At 39.6% G+C, this 27,565-nt stretch overlaps 1 protein-coding gene across 5 annotated transcripts in view; it reads left to right on the forward strand.

The window, feature by feature from the left end:
• Positions 1–1,947: 1,947 nt before the first annotated feature.
• Positions 1,948–27,565, forward strand: part of LOC114478766 (sodium channel protein type 2 subunit alpha-like) — a 36,669-nt gene continuing 11,051 nt past the window's right edge. The window contains exons 1-17 of one of the 5 annotated variants that reach the window (XM_028472033.1): positions 1,948–2,373; positions 6,738–7,057; positions 8,347–8,465; positions 9,906–9,995; positions 10,070–10,198; positions 11,693–11,784; positions 15,027–15,326; positions 17,496–17,559; positions 18,798–18,939; positions 19,022–19,228; positions 21,155–21,439; positions 21,873–22,214; positions 23,161–23,293; positions 23,378–23,616; positions 23,706–23,879; positions 25,403–25,759; positions 25,845–26,372. In XM_028472033.1, coding sequence (XP_028327834.1) covers positions 6,791–7,057; positions 8,347–8,465; positions 9,906–9,995; positions 10,070–10,198; positions 11,693–11,784; positions 15,027–15,326; positions 17,496–17,559; positions 18,798–18,939; positions 19,022–19,228; positions 21,155–21,439; positions 21,873–22,214; positions 23,161–23,293; positions 23,378–23,616; positions 23,706–23,879; positions 25,403–25,759; positions 25,845–26,372 — 3,468 coding nt within the window. In that variant the 5' untranslated portion in view covers positions 1,948–2,373; positions 6,738–6,790. Of the gene's footprint in view, positions 2,374–6,737; positions 7,058–8,346; positions 8,466–9,905; positions 9,996–10,069; positions 10,199–11,692; positions 11,785–11,933; positions 12,026–15,026; positions 15,327–17,495; positions 17,560–18,797; positions 18,940–19,021; positions 19,229–21,154; positions 21,440–21,872; positions 22,215–23,160; positions 23,294–23,377; positions 23,617–23,705; positions 23,880–25,402; positions 25,760–25,844; positions 26,373–27,565 lie in introns of those variants that run through there. The other 4 variants (XM_028472025.1, XM_028472042.1, XM_028472051.1 and 1 more) reach the window with 4 other exon arrangements.

Below are 27,565 nucleotides of genomic sequence, written 5' to 3' on the forward strand. Positions count from 1 at the left end.
CACCTGTGAATATAAAATAACATTGACCATGTACGACCAGAAATGTCTTTATTTGACTTTGATCTGGGATGTCAGGCTTTTTTGTTGTAAAATAAAGAAATGTTTGGTGTTTTTTGAGTCATTTGTGTGTATTTATTTAGGGAGCCAAACAATATGTGTATTTGTTGTTGCATTGTATGCGCTTAATGTCATTTTGTATAATCTTTCATGAACTTTTGTTTCCGTTTTGTGTATTTATTAAACCATTTTGTTGTTATTTTGAGTATTTCTGTGTTTTGTGTGTGTATTTGGAGTCATTTCGCATGTTTTATGTAATTTTGGGGTATTTGGAGTCATTTTGTATATTTTTGTTCTCATTTTTTTTATTTTGTTCTTGTTTTGTGCATTTTTGTCCTTTGTGGGTATTTGAGGCCGTTTTGTATAGTTTTGTTCTCATTTTGTGCATTTTTGTTTTCATTTTTTGTGATTTTGTTGTGTTTTGTGGGCATTTGGGATCATTTTGTATATATTTGTTCACATTTTGTGTTTTTTATTCTTCATTTTGGGTGATTTTGTTGTTTTTTGTGCATATTTTGGGTCATTTTTTGTATTTATTATCTAAAATTAGAGCGAGAGCCACATGTGGCCCTTGGGCTGCTAATTGCCCATGTTTTACATAATCATAGAAAATAATAATAATAATAATAATAATAATAATAATAATAATAATAATAATAATAATAATTCAATAATTGTCTGAAATGCATGTTTTACACTGCTTTGTTTTAAACCAAACTTTAAACCAGCCTTTTGATGTTGTAATGTCTATTTTTGTCCAGCAGGTGGCAGAAATTCACCAAAAAAGGGTATTCCAGCTTCCACCAACCCACTAAAGTCACAAATAAAATGAAGCAAAGCTGAGAAACAAATCGCAGCAAGAAAAACATCTTAATAAATGACAAATATAAATTCATAAAGAACATTTGACCCAAAGAGAACCAATGGTGAAAAAAGGAGGGAGTAATATTTCCAAAAACACAAATAAAAAACAAAAACAAGGGACAAATGAAATAAAAAGTGAACCTAAATCAAAAACATAAATCACCAAGCATATGGGCCCTGGTAAAGCAGCAGAAAACACATTTTAAATATTTTCATTGCTTCATATAGTTCTATATATAGTACCACCACAATCACAAGAAATAACATGATAAAATACACATTATTTTCATACCTATACATATTATATATCCATCCTGCAGGGTATATACGTTGTATTATATGTGCACACTTATTTATGTGGATTTAATCATATTTATAATTCAATGCATCAATAATGGCCTTGGTCTCTATGTTTGTTTACCTTCTAGGTGTTTCTTTCACATTTGCTATAATCTTTACATATTTAATTTCCCCCTGGGATTAATAAAGTATTTTATAATATATATATATATATATATATATATATATATATATATATATATATATATATATATATAGTGCTCTAATATCAAAGTTAAAAAATAAAAAAATAAATAAAAAATGCAAGAATAATGTTTGACTATCCCCCTGCACACACATACATAAAGTAAATCACCTTTAAGTTAAAAACAAAAAAAAAAAAAAACATTTTTTGCGATTGCGACCCACTTCCGTGTCACTACCCACATGTTGAGAACTGTGGTTTGAATGAGCACCAAACAAAAGTAATCTATGGGCATTTGGAGTCATTTTTTGTTCTTTTTGTTTATTGTATTTTGGGTGTGTATTTGTTTTGGACAACCAAATTAAATTAGACCAAAAGCCATGGAAAAAAATAAAATATTATATTATTATCATAATAATAATAATAATAATAATAATAATAATAATAATAATAATAATAATAATAATATTAAAAAATATATATGTAGTTTTCCTGTTCCATTGCGACCCATTTCCGCATCCCTACCCACATGTTGAGAACCTTTTTATTGAATGAGCACCAAACGACCGTGATCGATGTCTTTAACGGAGAACGTGAGCAGCCATTAAGAGCGTGTTGTGAGAGGCCGACAGACGCTGGACTCGAGCCGTACCCCTGGGTGCCAACAGGTTGCCGTCGGTCCATCTTTTGGATGTCATTGAACGCACCGTGCTGTGCCAAGCCGTGCCTAACCGACCGGAAGCGCGCATTGATTTCTCCACCGCAAGTGATGGCGACTGGGAAAAAACCTCGCAAATACACGAAAAGACGCTTCTTTTAAACGTAAATCCGCTAAACATCGATTGGAATTCTTCCGTTGACGGCTTTAAAAACCCGAAGTGACTGTTGGATCATCTTAAATTAAGGATTAATCATCCGGACATGGGATCTACCTTCAGGGTCCCCACCTGCTGGGCACCGTAAGGGTGGTAAGTATCCTTATTTTATTCAGTATGACAGCTTTTACTGTCGACATATTGGCACTTTTAAATAATTCCCATCATCTCTTAACGAAAAAAACACACATTTATCCGAAATTGAGCTTTGACAACAGGGTAGTCACACCTTTATCACGTATTTAATTACCTGATATTCATCCGCCAATAAAGAGCGGATTATATATTTACATTTTATCGCTTCAATGACATATATAAATGTGTGTGTGTGTGTGAAAACAACAAAGCAGAATTTCTATTTTTGGGTCAAACAAGATGCGTTCAAGTGCACATCTAGTCAGGACACGCCCAGGTCCAAAGAAGAAGCTGGAAGACACCCGTTTGTTCGGGTGCTTTTGGCTCTCTAAGGGGTCCCTTCGAGTGGCCAGAGGTGGGCTGGGGTGGAGGCCGTGGGTCTACGTGTCTTTTCGGTGGTGGTGGGGGTGGGGGGGAGGGGGAAATAGGGACGTGTCAAGGTAACGCATCCTCACCTAATCGTCAACATGGCGACAGCTGCTGGTTCTCAAGGTACGAGCAGAAACCCTCCGCCTCCTCCAGGCTCCTTTCTCAACTATTTTTAGTTTTTGACACATGGGAAAATAAATAAATATATATATTCAGAACATTTAAAAAAAAAAAAAAAAAAAACCCCAAAAAAACACGTTTAAAACCTTTTTTTAATGGTATTCAACACGTGTACGGTTTTAGACAACGACAATTAGAATGCTAATTGACGATGACGCAGAAGAAAATAGACCCACCCATGCGTTTAACCCCACATGTGTTTGTCTGGATGTATTAGATCAGATATAAGCAACTTTGGCCCCACAGCAGGGGCCACAAAAATGTGATAGTCTGATCTAAGGGCCACTTTATATACAGCCACGTAAGATGTTGTTATAATGACCGATCTGAGCATTAATATAGGACATATCAAAAGGTCTGGTGTGTTTTTGGACTAATTTTGTTTATTATTTTGTCATTTTAGGTTGTTTTTTTTTATCCTTTATATATGTATTTGGAGTCATTTAGTGTATTTTTGTTGTCCCTCTGTGTGTTTCTGGATTCATTTTGTGTAGTTTCAGTTTATTTTTGAGTGATTTTCTCTGTATGTGGTGTTTTTTGTAAGTATTTTGTATTATTGTTTGTCATCTTGTGTGACTCTTGATTCAGCGTGTGTGTTTTTGTGTCTTATTAGTGTTTTCGCTGTCAATTTGACCGTTTTTGGAGTCTGCTATGAAGTATTTTGGGGCGTTTTGTATGTTTTTTCAAAGTAAATGGACTTGATTTTGGTAAATGGACTTGATTTTATATAGCGCTTTATCACCACACTGAAGCAGTCTCAAAGCGCTTTACATATCAGCTCATTCACCCAATCACTCTCACGTTCACGCACCAGTGGGACAGGACTGCCATGCAAGGCGCTAGTCGACCACTGGGAGCAACTTAGGGTTCAGTGTCTTGCCCAAGGACACTTCGACACATAATCAGGTACTGGGATCGAACCCCCAACCTCTCGATCAGAAGACGACCCACTACCACCTGAGCCATGGTCGAACATAGTCATTTTGTCTATGTTCTTGTTTTGTGTGTAATTTAGGTAGGGGTTTTTTTTTGTGTGTGTGTTTTTGTTTTCGGTTTTGTGTTTTCAAAGTAATTTTGAGTATTTTTGGAGTAATTCTGTTAGCTTTTGTAATTTTTTCGTGTGTATTTGTTGTTGTTGTGGTGGTATTTGCTTTCCCGCGGGCCACCAGTTGCCTAGTATCTCTGTACTAGATATTGAAAGGATATGTATGAGCATATTTAGGTTTCATATTGGTCCAAGTACAGGATGCTTCATCTTTTGAAATAATTATCGGTAATTAAAATGTTATCATAGAAGTTTTTCCCTTTTCAGAACCATGGACAGCTCCAGCCTTTTACAGTGGGTTAGGTTATAGCGGATACTGTTTGTGTCATATTTATACAAAAATAAAGAGCGACCACTTTAGACTGTCAAAAACTTTCTAGTTGTCCTGGAAATCTTCGGCTATTATTAAAAGTATGCGTAGAAAAAAATAAATACTGTAATTGTATATTTCTTATACTGTATATATCAGACATGAGCAACTGGTGGGCCGGGGGACACATGTGGCCCTCACTCTATTTTTGTGTGGTCCTCAAAACAAATGCTTAAAAACAACCCAAACAAACTGAAAAATACACAAAACAATGGCAAAACTTTACCAAAAAACCAGCAAAAATACACAGTGTTTCCAACAAAACATGCAAAAACACATAAAAACCTTCCTGAAAATAAAATGTACAATATAGACTTCAAAAACACAAAACAACTACAAAAATTCACAAAATGACTCAAAGAACACAGAAACAACAACAAATTAGAGAAATATATATATATATATATGTATAAAATACATAAACAAAATTAAAATGTACAAAATTATCAGAAAAACAGACAAAACCCTTTCTTGTGTTAATGTTCAAATTGTTCATTATTTAAACGTTGGCCCAAGGATCATACAAAAAAAAGTTCATCCAGAGGGCTGTGCCCCATGTTGTGAGAATTCCTGTGCAAAATTTAAAATCTTGCAAGAGTGGCCAAAAGCGGACAGAAAAAGTGTTTTAAAAGGGTTCAGTATTGCAACGATTAGTTTAACCTGGCAAATAATGGGGATGGCAAATCGTAAATGTGGTTACACTGGCAAAGATAAGCATGAGTTATGGTGAAAAGTGGTTAAAAGTGACAATAATGGTCAACATATGTGACATTAGGTGGGGAATGGTTTATAAAAGTGCTGAAAATGTCTTAGAAATGGAAAAATGTGTAGAAATTGATGGAGAAGTGGCAGGAATAGGAGTAATGTAGCAAAAATACGTGAAGAAAAAGCGATGAAAATAGGTTAAAATATGGCAAGTTTGTCTCCGTCAGAGTGACGGAGTGGAAAGCTATGCTGAAAACAGCTCAGCAGGTCCATTTTGATAGTTTTTGAGATAGAGAACAGTTGCAGTTTTTTCATACTCGTTTGAGGCTCTCTAGCAATTAGTTTTATGATAGAAACAGCTGTAGTCCTTTAATGCTGCAGAACCCACACACTCTACAAGACAAATCAGCCATAAATGGATTAGCAGCGCAGTGAGCATTAGTTGTCTTTAAAGGAGTCCTACCCTCCAGCTGAGCTGTCCACCTCGTCAGCCTCTGGCTATTTCTGGTTCTCTGGAAGCGTAATGCCAACGTCACACCCCAGTTTAGTGCCTTAACCTGTCAACCCCCCCCCCCCCCCCCAATCAAGCAGCAAACAAAAGGAAGAAAAGCTTTTAGTGAAGTGAGGCGAGTGCTGCTGCTCACTAACACAGTTATGAAACTTAATGTATCATAACCTCTACGTAAGTAGCCACGCTAATGATTACATTCAATCTTCTGATGCTTGTGGCAAAAGGCTTTCAACAATTATTGATTTCAGACCCAATATTATAGTCTACTGTTTCTCAAATGGGGGTACGCGATTGAACTACAGGGGGTACTTGAGAGAGAGACTGAGGAAATTAACAAATGAAAGCATTAAAAATATGGGGTTTCGTTTCATATTGTTTGTTTTTAGTTAAATATTATAATCACAAATCTGAAGCATTAAAAATAATACAATTATTATTATATAATACCAGAATTAGCTTAATTATTCCCTATCACACATTTCTAATTTGGATTTTTGATGTTTAGCATATTGGTAATCGACTTCAAATAAGAAAAGTTGATGAAACAGGGAAATTTCGCCTTTACAAGTACAAAATGGTATGAAATACAATTTATTCCATTTTTTTTTTTTAATTTTGAGAAGTAAATGGTAACTATAATTCAAGCACAAATATCAAAATCAAGTGGTATGTCTATCAAATTTTGTTCTCAAATTCTTTAAAAAATAAGTAACCACATACAGTACATCTATCAACTTCCTGCTAAAATGCATTGATGAGTGAGGTAGTTCAAATCATTTGAAAATGTGGTTAACGCCCAGTCGTGCTTGGGAAGAAACGATACCATGGGAAACTGTTATAATTTATAGAATCAATGTGCTGTATGTTTTAATTTGATCCCGTCCTCAATACACTCAGCTTTGGAGTGTATATTAGCGACTATGGAAAGACTGTTTCATTGTCCTTTCTGTGAAGACATTTACAAATAGCATGGTTTTTATTTGTGCTGCTATGTGATTTGAAACATAATGTACAACCATACATGTATGACACTGTTTCATATTCCGTGTCTGAGTGCTGTTCTTTTCCTCTGAAGGTTTTTACCATCACGTTATCTTCGTATAAAAGTTGACGCACACGCTCTGTTTTTCTGTGTGCTGCAGCTCTGAGTCCCGGCTGAGCTCCGAGGTGCCCTGTGAAGGAGCAGGATGACAAGATGGCACAGCTGCTTGTACCGCCCGGACCTGACAGCTTCCACCCCTTCGTCCCCGAGTCGCTGGCCGCCATCGAGAGGTGCATCGCTGAGGAGGAGGCTCGGAGACCACGGGCGGACCGTCGCAGTGACATTGATGACGAGAACGGTCCAAAGCCCAATAGCGACCTGGAGGCGGGAAAGTCGCTACCTTTCATTTACGGTGACATTCCTTCCAATCTGGTGTCGACACCTCTGGAGGACTTGGACCCATTCTACAGCAATCAAAAGGTCTGATGTATAGTTTGATACCTTGGAAGGCGTTGGAAAAGAGATTTTAAAGTTGTAAAATAGGCTTATCTGCTCCAGCCTCATGGTGGCACAATTTCTCACTGAACATTTTTCACTCGCTTAATGTAGGAAATTTAGAAAATTCTCCCAAGAAATTATTTCCGAGTTTTCCGTCGGTTTTCTGTGATCACGTGTAAAATATCTGCTCTTAAATCTCGGGATATTGCAAGAATTCACATGATGTACTTTATACCTGCAGGTCCATTTCGCACTTCTGAGGTAACGTGATTAATCCCTATTAAAGTGTAAGTTCACCCGAGGTTTTTTCCTAGAGTAGTTAAGACACGCCCAGTCACAGCAGCCCCACCCCCACAGTGCTGCACAGTTGGAATCTGCTCACTGTGGGCTGTGAGAGGACGAAACCTAGTCCCTTCTCCCATCTTTTATAGCAAGGGCGGGGCCAACAGTGATGGTAAGTGATGTCACTGATCTAATCTCAGACGCAAGTCGCACAATTCAGTTATAATAGCGAGGCAGGGCAACTAAAAACTTTAAATTTAAATACTTAGACTAAAATGGGAAGAGTGGGACTAGGATCGATAAACTACATTCCTTAATACCTATGTATTCAGCAGAAAAAAGTGGTTTTAGGGTGTACTTATTTGTCATTTTTGGCATGATTTGGGAAAGTTAGTACTTCTATTTATTGACATCAAAACATGGGAATACGATAAATCAGAAGAGGAATGAAATTAGCGAAAATTTGAAACAGAAAAGTCAGGAGAACACACACTCTTTGGCAAAGTGTGTGCCTAATAAAGTCCAGCAATGTGCACATGAGCTAAATGGATATTTTTAAAAAAATAAAAAAAAAAACATTAAATTTTTAAAAGTCCTAGCGCAGAACATTGGGAAAAAAAACTGAATAACTCCTAACTTAAATAAACGCTGCATTAGCATTTGGAATTCGAGGCATCCTAAAACCACTGCACTAATGCTTTAAAAACAACTCCCTTAACGCTTTTTGGTCTGCCCTGCTAACTACTTTGTGGTAGAGCAGCAATCAGTGCTGTCTGTCTGTGTTTGTCTGTGTGTGTGTGTGTGTGTGTGTGTGTGTGTGTGTGTGTGTGTGTGTGTGTGTGTGTGTGTGTGTGTGTGTGTGTGTGTGTGTGTGTGTGTGTGTGTGTGTGTGTGTGTGTGTGTGTGTGTGTGTGTGTGTGTGTGTGTGTGTGTGTGTGTGTGTGTGTGTGTGGCTGAGATTAACCAGCTGTGCTCTGTTTCCTTTGCAGACATTCATAGTATTGAATCGTGGGAAGGCAATCTTCCGCTTCAATGCCACTCCTGCCTTGTACATCCTAAACCCCTTCAACCCTTTGAGGAGGATTGCCATTAGAGTTTTAGTGCACTCATATCCTTTTGGTGGAAGCCTGGTTTGGATTAAAGGGCTAATCAGACACATGAGGGATCAGATCACAAAATGTCTTGACCCGCTCCCTCATAGTGAGATGCAAAGACTGGATGCACGGTCAGAACAAATGGGGAAACATTAAATGTGGCAGTTTAAAGCTGCTGGGGATGATAAGTAATATTATTTAAACTGTACCTGATGCCAGTGTGACCCCCAAAAACACTGCCAAACATTTGTGGTGTTTTCACAGATTGGAAGTTTTTAAAACAATAGCTGATGTTGTTATTACGACCAGCATTTTATCACATAAACAAAGCAGAACAGAACCCAAGTGGAGCAAATAACTGTGTTCTCTGGTGAAGAAATTCAACAAATTACTGTAAAAATGAACTAGAGCAGTGGTTCCCAAACTGGGGTACGTGTACCCCCAGGGGTACTTGAACACCTCTTAAGAGATGCACACAAACATTTGTCACATAATTTTTTTAACGTAACATATATTTTTTTCACATGCACTCATACGTGTTTCCTCATCCATCAATAACAATTTATGACTCAACTCTTTAAAATACACCAAACGGTGAAGTTCAAATTCTAAAAAGAGCAAAAGATGAGAAATAAATGAACAAAAAGATCTAAATTCAAGGTTAATGTTGGACGAGATATGAGAAAAAGTTTAGACAAGCCTGCAGACACAAATAAATAAAGTATAACATGAACTAAGGGGTACTTGCTATAAGAAACAAATGCTAAATGGTACATGGGGTAATAAAGTTTGGGAAACACCGCTTCAGTGCTGTCTTTGTGTTCTTCTACGGCACTCCAAATCCCACAATGCAATGCGCAATTTCAGCTTTTTGTGAGTAAACCCTCCCGTTTTTCAAAAGAAGCTCCTTTGATTATTGATCAATGAGGCTTACACTATGGCCGTGATCGAAATGTCATACTAACGTACGACTCATACTAAGTTTGACGTTAAAATTAGTATGTTGTGTTTTCACTTTAGATAGTATGAAAATATTGAGTACTTGAAAAATACCCGGATGTATACTGTTGTATATGGAGAATTTATTTAAGTATGCACGGTAGGCACACTAGTCATATTCAACCGCCACATGATGCATTGCGATCAGAACGTAACATCGTCCTGGCACTGGTGTCACGGTCTGAGTTTACGCTGTACTGAGATAATAGCCCTAACCCTAACATAATCCAAAAAACAAATAAAATACATGTCCGTTCACTTTGAAAACAACAATAAACAAAAATGAATTCATTTTTCAGGTTTTTGTCCTTGTAGGTTCGAAATGCATCATGGGAAAATTGGAAGTATGCTTTTTAAGTTGGAAGTATACTTCCAATTTAGTTATTGTCCCCAACAGCTTTAACCATCAAACATGTGGCATGTTGTGGTTGTGCTCTTTAACTGTGTCCCCTCACGACATTCAGCATATTGATCATGCTCACCATCCTGACCAACTGTGCTTTCATGACTCTTAGTAACCCCCCAGACTGGGCCAAGAATGTAGAGTAAGTCCTCTGTTTGACTCTAAGTACGCTTGCGTTTGAGAGATGATCTACAGTGACACCGCCTTGTTTACCAGGTACACATTCACAGGGATTTACACCTTCGAGTCCTTCATAAAGATCCTGGCCAGGGGCTTCTGCGTGGGCAAGTTCACCTTTCTGCGGGACCCATGGAACTGGCTGGATTTCAGTGTTATCTCTATGGCGTAAGTACACAGTTACTGAGAGTATCAGGTGTTTAATGATCAGGCCAGCTGCCTTGGAAGTTCCACTAAAGGCAAGAAAGAGAGTGCAAAATTCTGCACCATGTATAGTCCAGAAATCTGTGCAAACGGGCAGAGAACATCAGTGCCCATATTCACAAAGCATCCTAAGGCTAAAAGTAGCTCTTAGTGACCTCAAATCTTAGAATTTCTCGAATTTTAACATTTTTCTTAGAATATTTCCTTGTTAGGATAAAAGTAATTCACACAGTAATTCAGGCCCAGACAGAAACAGAGAAGATGGCCAGATATTCTCCGTATGTCTGTTATGTTTAGTGATTTAAAAAGACACTACTGGCATATATTATTATTATTATTATTATTATTATTGTTATTAGCGCTTCACACAGAGAGACCAACGCATTGATTATCAGGGCAATGAGCTCCCAGGTCTGTCTCTTCCCTTGTGTCATGATCAGAACCCTATTTCCCACTTAATACTCTTGTATTTCACTTTTTAAAAAAGCTCCAGCAATCACAGTAATGACTGACAGCTGCGTCTGCTCCACCATTAATATGAAATGCATAAAGTGGTAAAATTACCAACGTGGACAGTTAACAACAATAAGCAAATCAATATAATAATCGGCATGTGAACAAGGTTCAAACATTTTAAACTGTGCAAATAATTTAATTTTGCTGAATTAAATTAATTTAATGATTACACATTTCTTAATGCAGTCAAAGTATGATCCGTTGATTTTATTCTCCGTTCAGTATCAGGAGCACAGAATGCTTATTTTTTCTTTTCTTTTTTTCCCTTTCTGACGACTGCCTCGTACCCAGGGGTCAACCACACCTCCTCACTAAGATAAACATTTCTGTCAACTCCTTGCTCAGAGTTACTCTCAGACACTTCCTGAATCACTTTTAAGCTAAGATTCCTTCCTAGGAATTTCTTGGCTCTGTTAGGAGCTTTATGAGAGACTCTGAGAAGCCTCGTGAATACAGGCACTGATTATTTGGCTCGGATTGTGTTCACAGCACACCTGAATCGCTCTAGACTTTGTTTGTGCACTCATACCGCCGCAACAACGCGGACAATACGAGAAAAATGAACCCTAGAGTGTTTGAACCACTTTTGATTCTTGAATGTGTACAAACCCTAAAGCGCAGACTGGCTTGGCCTCAATTAACTTGCAACAACAAATGTTTCTTTGCCCCAAGAATGTGTTGATGTGAATAAAAATAAATCCCTCTTTCCCATTTGTATCAGAAAGGGTGTGACCATAATGGCTCATCGTAACTCTGTACCATGTAAGGGCTAGCATGACTGTACTTGTAGTAATTTTACTTGTATATATGGCAAAGAGGTTTCTTCTTTGCAACTGCTTGATTCATTTATCCATGACGGTTTGAAGGAGTGCAGTGTCAAAGCTGAAATCATGAAGTGGTGTTGCTGTTTTGCTGTCAGTAACTGTGCATTTAATCCTGCAGGTATATAACCGAGTTTGTAAACCTAGGCAATGTTTCAGCTCTGCGCACGTTCAGAGTTTTGAGAGCTTTGAAAACTATCTCGGTAATCCCAGGTAAGGCAGCACACCTACCATTTGTCCTCTGTGTGTGACCGTTTGCCGTTACCTCCTTTCCCCCCACCCCACCCCACCACCTCCTTTTGTTACGTCTACCCCCACTTCCCCTCCAACCCGAACCCCGGCCTCCTCCCCTTCCCCTGCAGATATGTCACAGAGTTTGTGGACCTGGGCAATGTCTCAGCACTGCGAACGTTCAGGGTTCTACGAGCCCTAAAAACTATATCGGTCATCCCAGGTGAGAGGGAAATGCTAACTGGCTAACATCCAAATACCATCACCTCTCTCCTCCTCCTCCTCCTTCCGCGCTCTATCGCCACTATCAGCTCATCTCACTGCAGCCAAGTCTGACGATGCCTCATGCTGCCTTGGTCCCAACAAGGCTGCCACCCAAAGCTGGAATCTAGACCCAATCTGCACGGATTGACCAGATTCGTAGCGTTTGGCCACATCGCCACAAGGCAGCATTGTTTTTCTTTAAAACCAATATCTTTACGAGTAGATCTTTGCACTAGCTGTGGATTTCTTTCATGCATGAGACATTGCAAAAGCCTATTTTCTGTTGGCAAGCACTTGTGTGTGCAGGGCTCCTCCTTACCTTGTTCTTTCCTTTGCACGTCGTGTTTTGTGTTGTGAGTTTGAGTTCTGGTGCTGGTTCTAGTGGGAGATATTACGACACATTAGCTGGTGGTTGAACCATGAACTAACCAAGAGTTAATCTGTGATGTATCCAGTTCGATGTTGTTTGATCATGACGTGTCACGGGCTGCGTTTTGTGGACAAACATTGTGAGGACATGTTGGTACTCCCTGAGACGCTCGTTAAACTATTAGCATCGATGCTAGTAGTTTGACCTTACTGGAGTGTATGGTTACAAAGCTCTTGTTCTGATTGCCAACATTCAGCATCAGGTGGTTGTATTTTTCACCAGCTTTTTTATGTTTTCTGCTTTATGCTGAAGATGGGCAACTTTCATTTCAATCTGATCCAAGGGCCAAATTGCCATTACTCATGTTAGCATTTACAAAAATTACCAATCTCAGCATTAATGCGACAAAGGGTTTGTGTTGTTGTTGTTGTTGTTTTTGAGTCATTTTTGTGCTTTGATGTGGTTTTTATACAATACGGACATCCCAGTCACGTGACCCCTAACCGAGTGTGAGCCATTTTGACGGTCAACGACTGAGCGAAACGTCATGTTGTCACACTGTTTATCATCCGAAAAAAGCTAATTACAAGAGGAAGATAAAGGACCTTTGGTTTTAGAATCAAAAATTTAAAATTAACCGATTTTTAATTGTTGGTTTATCCCTTTTTGATCCTGATGAAGAAATATGCCTTTAATTTCAAAAACGGAAATCAAATAACCATTACTTTTCTGAACAGAAAATGTAATGACCAAAACATAAACTGACTTACAGGTAGTGACTGTGGAGCTAACTGAGCTGTTCCACGGCTCTCTTCTCTACTCTGTTTTTAGCTAATGTTGGTAGGTTTTTTTCACTGTTACAAAAAAATGTAAAAAAAATAGTCAACCATACACCATTAGAACCGTGACAAAACACACAATATTTTCATCATAAAGGGCGACAACTAAACGTTTGATTAACAATTGATTTCATGTTTAAATTAAAACAAGAAATTTAAAATATCTGAAAATTGGGAGCCGGATGTATCCGGCTAATGACAAGCTAACGTTATGTTGAATGTTTGATACTGCACACAAACATTGTGGATTTTTATTAATCTCATTAAACTCAGAGTTTAATGGGATTAAATCCCAAATTCACAGAGAAATCATTCATTAGCCTTCGAGGGAACCACTTACCTGATCCAAAATGAAGACTGCAAAGCTGCGTGTGTTGAGTTGGAAGCCAAACACCGCCATCAGCGTTTTGCCTGTTTATTGCCGCCAGCCACTTGCTTCTCCGTTTTGTTTCTTTTCGCTCCGGCATGATAGCGACTACCTGTAGACCGTCCAAATGGCGTGATGTCACATGGGATGTCCCTATACTTTTCTGTTACTTTTGCAGTCCCCATGTTTTTATTGTTGCTGTTGTTATCTTTTTGCCTTTTTAGTCATCTTGTGGTATTTTGGTTTAATTCTTTAGTTCTTCTGTGCTCGTTTCTATATATTTTTTTGTTCATTTGTGTATTTTGTTGTCCTGGTGTTTTTTGAGTCGATTTCTGTAATTTTGTGGACATTCTGTAAATGTCTTTATTTTTGTGCATTTCTGTCATATTGTTCTGTAATTATGTGTTTTTTGGTTCATTTTGTGCAGTTTTGTTGTCATTTTGTAAGTTTTATAATGGTTTGATTTGGCTTAAATACTGTACATAAAAACTGACTTAATTTTTTTCACAAACATTATGAATGTGAGAAAGTTAATGACCATTCATCGTAATTCTGAAAAGGTCCTAAGATCCTGGCTAAACCCTGGCTGCTTGAGTGAAAAGGCTGGTGTCAAATTACAGTTCTAGTTGACAAAAAAAAAAAAAAAACTGCCAGCATTCAGTTGACTATTATTTTGAAAATCATAATACTCTGTTGTGCTGTTGTGTAGCTTTGCAGACACATCTGTTTACACCATCATTAGTATTTAACTTTAAAAGCATTAAATGCAATGTATTCCATTTTATAAATGTAATGCTTATGTCAACATATAACCATTCACTCATTTATTTGCATTTAGTTTTTTTAAGATAAGGTAATTTTAACAAATATTTTGATACAATAACAAGTTAACAAAATTGCTGCTTGAAAATAAGAAATTAATTAGAGCTAATGTCAGTCATGCTATGCATCTGAAATCCTGTTAAACTGATGACACATGTTCTCACAAATGTTGTTGTGCACCCAGCCAGGTGTTTGTGGGCTGGTGTTTCTTGACTCCACAAACAGCTCCTGCTATTGGGCAAAAAACAAGCTAGACTTCCCGTCTTCTAAGATCCAAATAACATAAACCGCAGAACAAGTGTGTTGACGAACACTTGGTTCTCTTGCTGGTTTATCTGGGATTATTCAAGGATCTGAGTTGCACTGGTTCCTGTATGGCCTCCAGCACTTCATACAGAAAACCTCCATTACAAATCCCTTCTGGCTGTGTGCTACTACAAACTCTCATTAGTAGCTTCTTCTTCACACAAACTGTAATTACTAATTGGTAAGCAAACAGTAATGCTACCCCCCCCCCCCCCCCCCCCCCCACCTCCTTGCCTCAACCTTTCTGTGTATTTAGGCCTGAAGACCATCGTCGGCGCCTTGATTCAGTCGGTGAAGAAGCTGTCGGACGTGATGATTCTCACCGTTTTCTGCCTCAGCGTCTTCGCCCTCATTGGCCTACAGCTCTTTATGGGCAATCTGCGGCAGAAGTGCGTGCGCCTGCCGATAACCGTCAACGCAACCAACAACAGCGACAATGGCAACGTCGCCGCCGACGATGACACCTTCCTTTTCAACCGGACTTTCTTCAACTTCAACGCTACGTTGGCACAGAACTCCAGCACCTTCAACTGGACGGATTACATCAGTGATGAAAGTAAGTATATAATATGCTTACAGTTTATATACAAGTCAACATATTGCTTATTTACTGTTAATTTAACGTCACTTGTCTTTAAGTTACATTGTATTTTCATTCCCTGTTTTCTTTTATTTTCTCAAGCTCACTCATGTGGTTCTCTGGCATTCACTAATGATTTGTTGCAGACTTTACTTCCTTTAACACTTTTTTGGAAGCAGTGTATATTTGTGGTGCTTGTGATTGGCTGATTTTTCACGGTGACTTATGATGTTCCTTTCCTCGTAAGAGATGCTGAAATCTCAGTTAAAAATCTTACAGAATGTGTAACTGTGCCCCATCCTGCTCCTCTTTAAGAAGGTAAAGTCTTTGTCCCATTTTCCAAGGTATTTACAGTAAAGTTCTTCTTTACAACCATCCATCTCTCTTCTTAGTTGTTTCCGGGTTTGTTCCCGCTGTTGGCACTAAACTCGCAAGAACTGCCACCCAGGCCACCAGGCCACTGCGCTTTTAATTATTACTTTATTAAAATACGGGATATTTCCGAGATAATACTAATACGGGATGTTGGTGGGAAAGAGGAGCAAAATGCGGGAGTTTCTCTGCCAAAATGGTGTACTTGACAGGTATGGTAATGGGAGAGTCGGAGTTAGCCAGGGTCAAGCTGGCCCTTGCCACAGACGGCTTGAGTCACACTCTGGCTACTCTTTCGGCGGTGTAGGGGAGAGTTCAGGATTGCCAGACCACTGCCTTTATAGGGAGTGACAGCGATGGCCGTAAGCAGCAGCAAAACTCTTTAACAAGTCCTGGAAGGGGAAAGCAGCAAATGCGGCGAATAATCACCACAACAATAAAAGCCTCCCACACTACCTCTCATCATGCTCTGATAACCCATCGCTATGGCATGAGCAGCCTGAAGTGCCAGCAGAGGGTGAGTCACTGACCGCCAGCACGACATCGAGGAAAACGTGCACTAGCTCCTTGACAAGCTGACACCCAAGCCAGGGAAGGAGAGGGGGGAGGGGGTGGGGAGTGTGACTGAGCTGATCCAAAGTGCTAAGGTTTTATGGAGCGTGGCAACATAATGGCATCACTTGACAGGATAACACGCTGATGCACCAAGAGGAAAACACTGGCTTTTTCACACATAGGGAGCATCCACCTCTACAGCGCTGTTAAGATGAATCTGTTCAATGTCCATAATGTGAGTTTGCTCTGTAAGGAGTCTCATAAAACAAAACAAATATCCCAGGCTTGAATTTCTGAAGGCCAAACCTTGCAACTTAAAGGAGCAGTATTATGAAAAAAATCCTAAGAATTTGAGCTCCTCCCTCTCAGACTTCCTCACAGGTAAAACAAAAATAGCAAAGGCATGTTGATATTACAGTTTATGTCTTTACGTTCAGTTTAAAGATGCACTGAAGAGCACTCACAATCAGTTTCACTTTTAGTAGCTGTTATACCGCCTCGTATTGCCTTTATGGGATGATCTGATGTCTTGGTGACCCAATGCGACGCAGCGGTCGGACAAAATAATGGACTATGGTCTTAAATGGACTATTCTTGTGACCAGAAGAGGGAAGGAGGACAAAAAAGCGACATAGCAGCTCATGCCTAATGTGAGTGTTTGAAACAGCTGACTCAGCTGGTAGTTGAGAGTTTGGTTCCCTGCGGTGCAAAGCGGGCAGTCGCAATCAGTTCCATTTTCAGTAGCCGTTATACTGCCTCGTATGGGATGATCTGACGTGTTTGTGACCCAATGTAACACAGCAGTTGGACAAAATAATGGACTATCGTCTTAAATGGACTATTCCTGTGAGGAGAAAGCCCAAAACACAGCCTGTTTTTTGGAGCGCTCTGAAAGTGACTTTTCAGAGGGCTAAAACTCCAGAAAACAGGTGAGTTTGGGAGAAAAAAAAACCTCAAATACTATGTTGCTGGGATTCTTGGAACAATTGGAGATGGGTGAAAAATTACATAACACTGGATCGTTAAACCCCCATGAGTAAAAAAAAAAAAAAAGGCAGGTGGTCATTATATTGTGGCACATCTCTTCCACAGGTGTCGTGACTGCTTTCAACATGGCAGTGAGCAGGAAGAGGATGACTCACGTAGCTGCAAAACCAAAAACATTTAAAAAGCAGCATTGTGTTCCCTGACCGGGCTGTTTGTCTCCCTCCCCTTTAGGTAATTACTACTACCTCCCTGGCCACAGGGACGCTCTTCTCTGTGGGAATGGAAGCGGCGCCGGGTAAGCCTAGACAACCTTTATTCATACAGCCAATTAGGCCTGGCTGTTATTATGGACAATCAACAGTGCACGGGAGGCCTCAGGGCTCCATTAGGTTGTTGTTTTTTTCATTTAGAGTATTTGGTAAATACTGAAACCACATTGATACCACAGAGCAACAATAGCATTCACATTAACAGGGTGATGTATTGTATTCATTTTCCACTGCTCCACTGTTTGTAATTCATTTATTTGATGCATGATATTTACCAAATGTTTGGTCGTCTTCTGAAAAGGGTTTTATGTTGCTATCTATGGGCCACAAAAATGTGATCTGGTCCAACGGCCACATTATTAAATTTCATGTCAGCATTTAGAATAATCAGCAATCTAACCATTGTTATTGTTGTCTCCTTTTTTAGTGGGGATGGTGTTGTTTTTTGTGGGTTCTTGGAATTTTTTTGTCATTTCCTGTATGTTTTTGTTATTATTTTGTGTGTTCTTGTCATTTTTTTGTATTTTCTTTCATTTTTTGATTTTTTTTGTTCTATACTTGGGCATTTTTAGAGTCATTTTCTGTATTTTTGTCATTGTTTTGTGGGATTTTAGTAGATGTGTGTATTTCCCTGTCAACCGAGGATCTTTTGTTGCCAATTTCTGTTTTATTTTTGTGTTATTTCTGTTACTTTGTGTGTCTTTTGAGTCATTTTGTGTGTTTAATTTATTTTGTGTGGGGTTTTGATGTCACTTTGTGTGTTCTTTTATTGACATTATGTGCATTTTGCTGACGTTCTATGTGTTTTCTGTTGGGCTTTCTTCCTACTGCTTGAACTGCCAATTTTTTGGGGGTGATTTGTTTTGGGGGGCTACATAAAATTAGACCACGGGGCACATGTGTTTGACTTGGTATGTAGGTTGTATTTATGTTTCCCTCATTGCTTTAAATAAATAGAGAACTGCGAGTTTCAGTATTTAAACTTATTTAATTCCAATAGCTGAATAATGTTCACCTATTGTGATTAGGTTCTACCTTTTTGTAAATAAAAGAAATAGACAAGGACAGATATATTTAGGTTTTTGTTTGAGAATATCTAATTTGTCAGTGGACCTTAAAGTCGCTAACTTGCTCAGGGACGGCACTGACTAATGCACAGGGATTCAGCTTTTCTCCAAATAGCCTTTAAATCCTCAGAATGATAGAATACTAACAGTTTGATATCAAAGCCCTACGTTTATCTTCATATATCGTATCCCAAAAGGCTTTGTCCAGAAGGCTTCATATGTATCAAAGCGGGTCGCAACCCCAACTACGGTTACACCAGCTTCGACACCTTCAGCTGGGCCTTCCTCTCGTTGTTTCGACTCATGACACAGGACTACTGGGAAAACCTCTACCAGCAGGTTGGCCACACTCACTTTGGATCAACACCATGGACAAATTAGAATAATACATAGTTTATTCCCATTTATCCTTTTCCTCCAGACATTGCGCGCAGCGGGGAAGCCCTACATGATCTTCTTTGTCCTGGTCATCTTCCTGGGCTCCTTCTACCTGGTCAACCTGATTCTGGCCGTGGTGGCCATGGCGTATGACGAACAGAACCAGGCCACCATCGAGGAGGCCCTGCAGAAGGAGGAGGAGTTCCAAGCCATGCTGGAGCAGCTGAAGAGGCAGCAGGAGGAGGCACAGGTTAGAGCTCCACTTGTTTTCATTGTTCGCTTAATTAGAGGAATTAGCACCGACACCTTCAGTGAAACGTCACTCGCTGGTTCGATTTGGAAGACTGGGAGCTATTTTTAGGGTGTGTGCAGTGTTGTTTGTCTGGCACAAAGCCACTGTTGCCATGGCAACCAGGGCTTTACCTTGCTTTCCCCTGGGTTAATGAGAAACAGAAAGTCACAATTAGTGTGAAAGGAGGAGAACCTCTTCAGTGAATGTCTGTCCAGGGTTGGTTACAATTATGTCTTCAATTACAATTCAATTGTGATTACAGCGACCACCATTTTTTTCCAATTACAATTAAATGCAATTATCTTTTATCCCCAGAAGGTAAATAATTAAAGTTCAGTTTCAATTAATCTCAATTCAAAGTTAAGCTTCTTCTTGTGTTAGCTTTCTGTTAGCATCTCTTATGATAGCGAGTCCTTAATCAGCTGTAAAATACACTAACAGCAATTACCTACCATCTAATTTCTTTTCTATCTATTGGTTACCTTGTTAGGCTTCCTAATCAATGAAAATATAGGTTTTAATATTTTTGATGTGGGCGTCTGAGCCTTTTTTGTGTCAGTATACACCTAGAATTATGTATTTTTTTAAATTATAAAATGTGGGAAAGATAATTATTAACTACATACTGTATGTGTAGATCTGTACATAAAACTGTAACATGGTTCCCCAGTTTAGCGTTAAATTATAATCCACAATTTTTATAAAATTCGTTTTCAAGTCAATTATCTAAACTCAAACAGAGAAAAAAAAATACAAATTAAAAAAAATACTAATTTAAAAAATAAACTCAATTACAACAGCAACAAATTTGTAAAATTGCAATTACAATTATAATTATGCCATGATTGTAATTGATTATCAAATACACATTTACAGTTAAAATTGACCCCAACCCTGTTTCTGTCACTTGGTTTGATGATAATTAGCTGAAGTTTAGCATCTAAAGATGAAACAGCAATAGTATTATGTTTATTTCATCTTTCTAGGGTTCAGTTGAATTCAACTTTATTTATGTAGTCATCTCAGCGGGGCAAATCAAAATAGAAAATTCGTAATGAAAAGGAAAAAAACCAACAAATCCACATGAACAAGCATCAGCGACAGTGTTAGGATTAGAAGATCAGATGAAGTCACTGAGAATGCACAGTTTGGGATGTGAGTCATAGATTTGAGAAACGATGTAACACCAGTGAGGGCTGAACTGAAGTACGTGAACTTGTGTCACAACCACATCGCTTTTGATTAAGATGATTTCTGGTCCCCCTGTCCAGCTAGACTGCTGTGCTTTGGCTATATTCTGGTGAGCCCCCGCTCCCCCACACCAGGTTCTTTTTACAGTGGCTTGTCAGATCATTGCTGTCTTATCATTGCGCGCTATTTGATTGGTTGAACAGCTTTGTAACATAATCAGTTTGATGAATTTTGAGGATTATAGGATTTTGAGTAGATTGAGTTATTCTATAAAGCTGTTTTATTTAATTTTATTTTATTTATTAAAAACTTATTTTTGTAGGACCAACATTATAATTAAATTATGATTTGAGGCATTTAAGTTAAAGTGCTAACGCGTTTCCAATTGTAACCATTAAATAACAAACCAATGTGTTTAGTGTGTTTTTTGTCATTAAGGGTAAAGAGCTTGTTTTGACTGTTTTTCTGCCCCTTTCTTTTTGCCTCTGATCGATATAATTGAAGCTGGAATCTTGAAGATGTTTTGGTTTGCATGAAAACAGGCCGACGTCCTCTTTTTTTAGAGGCGTCTGAGGCTTTTCTGGCTCATCTCAGCTGCCAGCCTCTCTCCTCCGCTCCAGTCAGCAAGAGAGCCTCTAAGACAAGTCGCCGGGTCGCCATAACAACTGTGCTTGCGTTTTGATTGGCCGGCAGGTTGCCGCGGCAGCAGCAGCAGCCGCCGAGAGCAGAGAGTACAGCGGGAGAGGGGGCCCGGAGTCTGAGTCATCCTCGGGGACGTCCAAGCTCAGCTCGAAAAGCGCCAAAGAGCGACGCAACAGGCGGAAGAAGAGGAAGCAGAGGGAGGAAGAGGAGGAGAGAGGGGGACGCCAAAAGTTTCACAAGTCGGCGTCCGAGGACAGCATCAAGAGGTCCAGCTTCCGCTTCTCCATTGATGCCAACCGGCTCTCGTATGAGAAGAGGTGCTCCTCACCCAACCAGGTAAAAACTGTTCCAAAATGGACCATTATCCACTTAGTGGTAATTGTGTGAAGTGTTAAACTGTTGCTGCAATCCAGACTGTGAAGTCTGTCCACCTTCCTGCCCTCGTAACAAGCCACACTACAGAACTCACTCACATGTGCAGTGTCCCATTAGCAGTGACAACAGACCAAAGTTGGTCATATATTGACACTATCCAACTGCTGTTAATAAAACTGCCTATTTTCTTTATTAATTTTATGAAATATTTATAACTCAAAACCAAGGCAGCTATCGTCCTGCAGTGTGGGATCTGACAGTTGTTTATTGATGGAACCTCTGGTGACTCTGTTATTGCTGCTATTGCTTAATATCGTATATCGCCATTTTGAGCAAGTGCTGAGATATGATTGTTGATTGATTAATCATTCCCTGTTCTCGGCCACGTTTACAGTCTCTCCTCAGTATCCGTGGATCCCTATTTTCTCCGCGGAGGAACAGTCGCGCCAGTCTCTTCAGCTTCCGCGGGAGAGCACGCGACATGGGCTCCGAGAACGACTTCGCCGACGACGAGCACAGCACCTTCGAGGAGAGCGACAGCCGGCGGGGTTCTCTGTTCCTGCCCCGACGCCTGGACCGCCGCTGCAGCGCCGTTAGTCAGACCAGCCTCGGGGCACAGCGGGTTCTGCTGCCAGCCAACGGGAAGATGCACTGCGCCGTGGACTGTAACGGCGTAGTGTCGCTTGTCGGAGGAACTTCTGTAACAACCTCTCCTGTAGGTCTCCTGCTACCTGAGGTGACTCTGCTGTTGCATGGTTTATTTGCCTGATTATCGTCTCCTTTTTTTTGTTCTGATGTTGATGAACAAGTTGATGTTGAAATGTAACTTTAGTTTTGCATGATCTGAGTACATTTGCTTTGTTGTTCATTCTTCAAATGGGCTTTACTAACAGTGATATACTGTAGATATTTGGTTTCCTAAATCCTAATTCCGTAAAACAAATACCAATGGAACTCTGGGGACAGCCCATGCTCTCTTGTTTAATTTCAGGTTGATATTTGCAAAGTTAGAAAGCATGTTTCGATACAGGAGAGGTACAACACAACATTCAAAAGAGAAAAAAAAATTCTTGTCAAAATTGGAAGTACCGGAACGTACTGCCTTACGCGATCGGACGTACTGGAAATGGCCTGTTTTCACAGTGTTTATGATGTGCGGAAGTCATTTTAAGCAGTATTATAGATTTTTGTTCCCTGTTTCCTACACATTTAACTAGCTCACGTGCTAACCGCTAAGCTAATGTTACCTCTCTAGCTATGTCAGTCCAGCATCACATTAAAAGTAGGCTTAACCTACTAGTAGTAGCGTGTCTTATATCGAAAATGTAGTGCTGAACAATATCGACATATCGAATAATGACAAGAAAAGTTCATGCATAAAAGATCTGATATATGTAAAATTTACTAAAACAAATTCATATGATACCTCTGAAACCATCTGAGGAACAAGAGTTTGGTTTCTGAGTAAATGGATCTGTGATAAAGCCTTGCCCACGCTATATCCATCTCTATTACGTCAATGTTCCTCTCTGTGCTCTGAATATTATTGCATATTATCTCTAGGGTTAATCCTACTCTGCGGCTAGGGTCTTCATATAGTTTGAGGACTGTCAGTCAAAACCTTTTCGAGATCCAGGTTTCTCTGGAAATAAAATCATTTATTCATGTGTTTATTTCTTTAGGGTACAACGACAGACACCGATCCGAAGAAACGCAGGTCAGGGTTCCACCAGCAGTCAGTAGACTATCTCGATGAACCAGGGGGCCGGCCAAGAGCAATGAGTGTGGCTAGTATCCTCACCAACACCATGGAAGGTCAGTGGTCAGGGTTAAGCCAAGGAACTTGTGGCCTTTATCTTTCAGAAAGTTTCAGCCTCTTGTTTTCTGTGTTTTTTCCAGAACTGGAGGAGTCCCGACAGAAATGTCCTCCTTGCTGGTATAGATTTGCCAATACTTGTCTGATCTGGGATTGCAACCCAGCCTGGTTGAAAATCAAAGACATTGTCAGCATGGTGGTCATGGACCCATTTGTTGATCTCACCATCACCATTTGCATAGTCCTCAACACACTTTTCATGGCCATGGAGCATTATCCCATGACCACTGAATTTAATAATGTTCTCTCTGTGGGAAACCTGGTAAGTATCCACTAATTCTTTATCTAGTCTTTAGAACACTAAACATAATTTGCGGAAGTAGTTCCAGCGTGGTTTTCCTATTATTTCAGGTGTTTACAGGAATATTCACTGCTGAGATGTGCTTTAAGATCATTGCCCTGGATCCCTACTACTACTTCCAGGAGGGTTGGAACATCTTTGACGGCATTATCGTCAGTCTCAGCCTGATGGAGCTCGGCTTGGCTAATGTAGAGGGCTTGTCTGTGCTAAGGTCTTTTAGATTGGTAAGATTTGTCAGTTTCCAAGTTGTAAATTTGTGTGGGGATGTTATCTGTATCTCTAATGTAGTTTTCCTCAAGTACTGTTGTAACAGGAGTGAGAGTCTTGTGTGATGGCATTCATAATGTCAATCAGCTATAACAAACAAACATCTTGCTTACATTTATCAGACTTGGCATTTCATGGTTTAATAAGATCTGTCTATGTATCAGTCAGTGTTTATTTTGACAACAAATTTAGATTTTTCCTAGTCGACTAAATGTTTCTCCAAAATATCCGGTCATTGTAAATATCTATCACTCTGTTATGGAATAATATCCAAATACAGAAAATTCCCTGTTGTTAATGTTGTCATACCTCAAGAGAAGTTAAATAACTGCTAGGCTACAATGCCTTAGAATGACTTGCAACTTTGTGCAAAATCAACAAGATTTAAACAGAACGGATTAGTGCAATTCTCATATGTGAATTACAAATCTATTGGCTGTAATGATGGAAAACCTCCTCAATGTTCAAGTAAACAAAAAGAAAAACCTGCTGTCTCAGCATTGAAACTACAGGTACTGTAAATATCTTCTTTCTCTGTTACTGTGTGCTCACACACACACCCTTTGTCCAGTCATATGTAACATCCACTATAATAGTACACATTTGATTCCAATTGAGGATATTGAATATTTATAGTCATATTAATCTGGTGAGTTAATCATTAAATCAATACAGTTCAGAGTTAGCTTGCTTTTTGTTCTATATTATTCCAAGTTTAGTGGAAACTTGGTGTTTATCTGATAAAATAGCCATAGCGTGTCTTTGTTTATATTTCTGAATGAGTAGTATGTAGTGTCGCTGTCGTGTTTTTCACAGCGATTTTTTGCTCCACATGGTTTACAGATGGTCTTCTTGTCCTTATTGTCATATGTGAAGTGTGGCCAGATGTCAATTCTTTGTTTTGTTCCAGACCAAGCTCTGACAATTCTATTGTTCATGAGACATGCAGCTACACTCGCATGCTTCTGCTGCAAAGATCAACATACCGTCAAAAGATTTGCTCTGATTAAATCTCTTACAAACTTGTCCCACAAAAAGAGTAGTACTGATTCGATCTCTTCTCCATTCTCTTTGTCTCGTTTCCATTGACTGTGTCAGTTAAAATTAGTCACAGTTTTTGTTTTTATTGAAAGTTCATCTGTGAAAAAGGTTTGTTGATGAATATTTTTCGTCATAGTCGTCTTTCACGAAATTAACACTGGTATCCGTTAAGAATGAAAATCAGAAATTTGTTGGACAATGTCGGCATATCAGATGTCAAACATCTCAAAACAAAAGAATAATTGCATTTCATCATAAAAGGAGAATAAGATACACGTGATAGCCCTTTCCACCAAAAATCCCCAAAGAAGACTGGTAATGATCTAAAGAAAGTCACATTTTTCAGTGTAATCATAATCAGAGATTTTTATACATTATTAATTGTAGGCATGAAGCATGTCTACCAGACTAAATAAGTGTTTTTGCTATTTTCTAACAGCTGAGGGTCTTCAAACTGGCCAAGTCGTGGCCCACATTGAACATGCTGATCAAGATCATTGGGAACTCCGTAGGTGCTCTTGGGAACCTGACTCTGGTGCTAGCCATCATCGTCTTTATTTTCGCTGTCGTTGGCATGCAGCTGTTTGGCAAGAACTACAAAGAGTGTGTGTGCAAGATTTCGGACGAATGCGAGCTTCCCCGCTGGCACATGCACGACTTTTTCCATTCGTTTCTCATTGTGTTCCGCGTCCTGTGCGGGGAGTGGATTGAGACCATGTGGGACTGCATGGAGGTGGCAGGACAGTCCATGTGTCTGATCGTCTTCATGATGGTCATGGTCATTGGAAACTTGGTGGTATGGCAGTTCAACAAGATTTCAATGTCATTGTTTGTTCATTTCTGCTTGTTTCAAAAGCTTTAAATTGAGTTTTTTCTTACAGGTTTTGAACCTCTTCCTGGCTCTACTCTTGAGCTCCTTTAGCGCGGATAATCTAGCAGCAACCGATGACGACAGTGAGATGAACAACCTTCAGATTGCCATCGGCCGAATTCAACGGGGAATCAATTTCATCAAATCTCTGGTACGACGGTTTTTCCAGAGCCTGTGCTTCAGCCGGAGCTCCAAAGGCTCTGCCTTGGCCGAGGAGAGCAAACCCCTGGATGAGTTGCACAGCAATGGCAAAGGCAACTGCATCTCCAACCACACATCGGTGGAAATCACCAAAGACCCCAGTGGGCTGTACTTGACAGAAGGCAACGGGCGGCCAGGAGGAGGGCTGGTAGTGGCGGTCGGGGTCGGTGGGGACACTGGGGTGATGTACCCAATGGAGGAATGTGATTACATGTCATTCATTCACAACCCGAGTCTGACCGTAACGGTGCCAATCGCAGTGGGCGAGTCCGACTTTGAGAACCTGAACACAGAAGATTTCAGCAGTGATTCGTCTGATGTGGAGGGCAGTAAAGAGGTAAGATGTCAGATCAGAGAATCTATCAAATGATTTCAATTTTGACTCGCTCATTTTGTTATACATTATAACGTTTTTAACATTAGCATAGATTTGGCCCTTTGATCTGTTGAACAAACACTTTGGTCGACTCTGTTATAGACGCATTTAGATTTTTTATAAAGGCTACATGTCAGGATGTGTGCGACTTACATTTTTGGGAATATTTATAATAGATGGCTGGCATATGTCGTATTTATTATTGTAGTCAAGTATTCAAAGTATTTACTACCCAGCCTGTATGAAAAAGAAGGTTTTTGCCTTTGCACGTCCTCTGTGAATGTGTATTTTTGTTTTGTTGTCATAAGAAATGTTCTTCCTCCCACTTTGGGATTGACCGCAGGTTGTTATGCTGGCATTTGGTGTTCTGCCTCACTGTCTTTAATTCCCCGTCTGTTATTGCAGCCGTGTCACAGACGCTCTCAAGGTTTTCAGTGAGAGGAGAATTGTAAGAGCCCTTTATTGTACCATAGCACTAACCATGAGGACTGCCTATGCCATTTACAGACAAACAACATGTTTTTTCTCATACCCTCAATGGATTGCCCATGTTGTTGTTTTTTTTTTTTATGTTTTTGTTTTGTTTTTTGCCTGATCTGCCCTGCGTTCCCACCCCACCATCTTTGCTTTACACCCCAGCCACATACAGCAGCACACTGAATGCTGCATTCTTTCTTCCCTAACCCCACCCCTCCCTCCCACCTCACCCTTGTCATAAGTTACCTCAAATCACCGGGCTGTATTGCAGTGAAAAGCCATTAGGAATGAGCTAAACCGCCTCCCTCCCCCATCGGTAGACAAATTCATCCAACGCATCCTTTTGCTTAGAATGTCATTGCCTTTTTCTTTTTTTCTTTCTTTTTTTTGACTTGGGACTTGATTGGCATCAAACACCGAGATGAGAATGAGGAAAGAGAAAGGAGGTGGAGATGAATGGAGGAGAGAAAAAGAGAAAAAAGATGGAATAGAGGAATGAATTTTGCTGAAGTTGGACAAAATTCATTTGTCTGCTTTCATGGCCTGTGCATACAAACATAAATACCTGCACATGTTTTCTGCCTGATTTCAGTAGTTGCAGAATGATGAAAGACTTGTAATTTCCAAGTGGAAACAGTGGATTATTGCAGGCTAGCAAAACAGATAACATTTACATT

The sequence above is a fragment of the Gouania willdenowi genome, chromosome 2 (assembly GCF_900634775.1).
Source record: "Gouania willdenowi chromosome 2, fGouWil2.1, whole genome shotgun sequence".
Lineage (NCBI taxonomy): Eukaryota > Metazoa > Chordata > Actinopteri > Blenniiformes > Gobiesocidae > Gouania > Gouania willdenowi.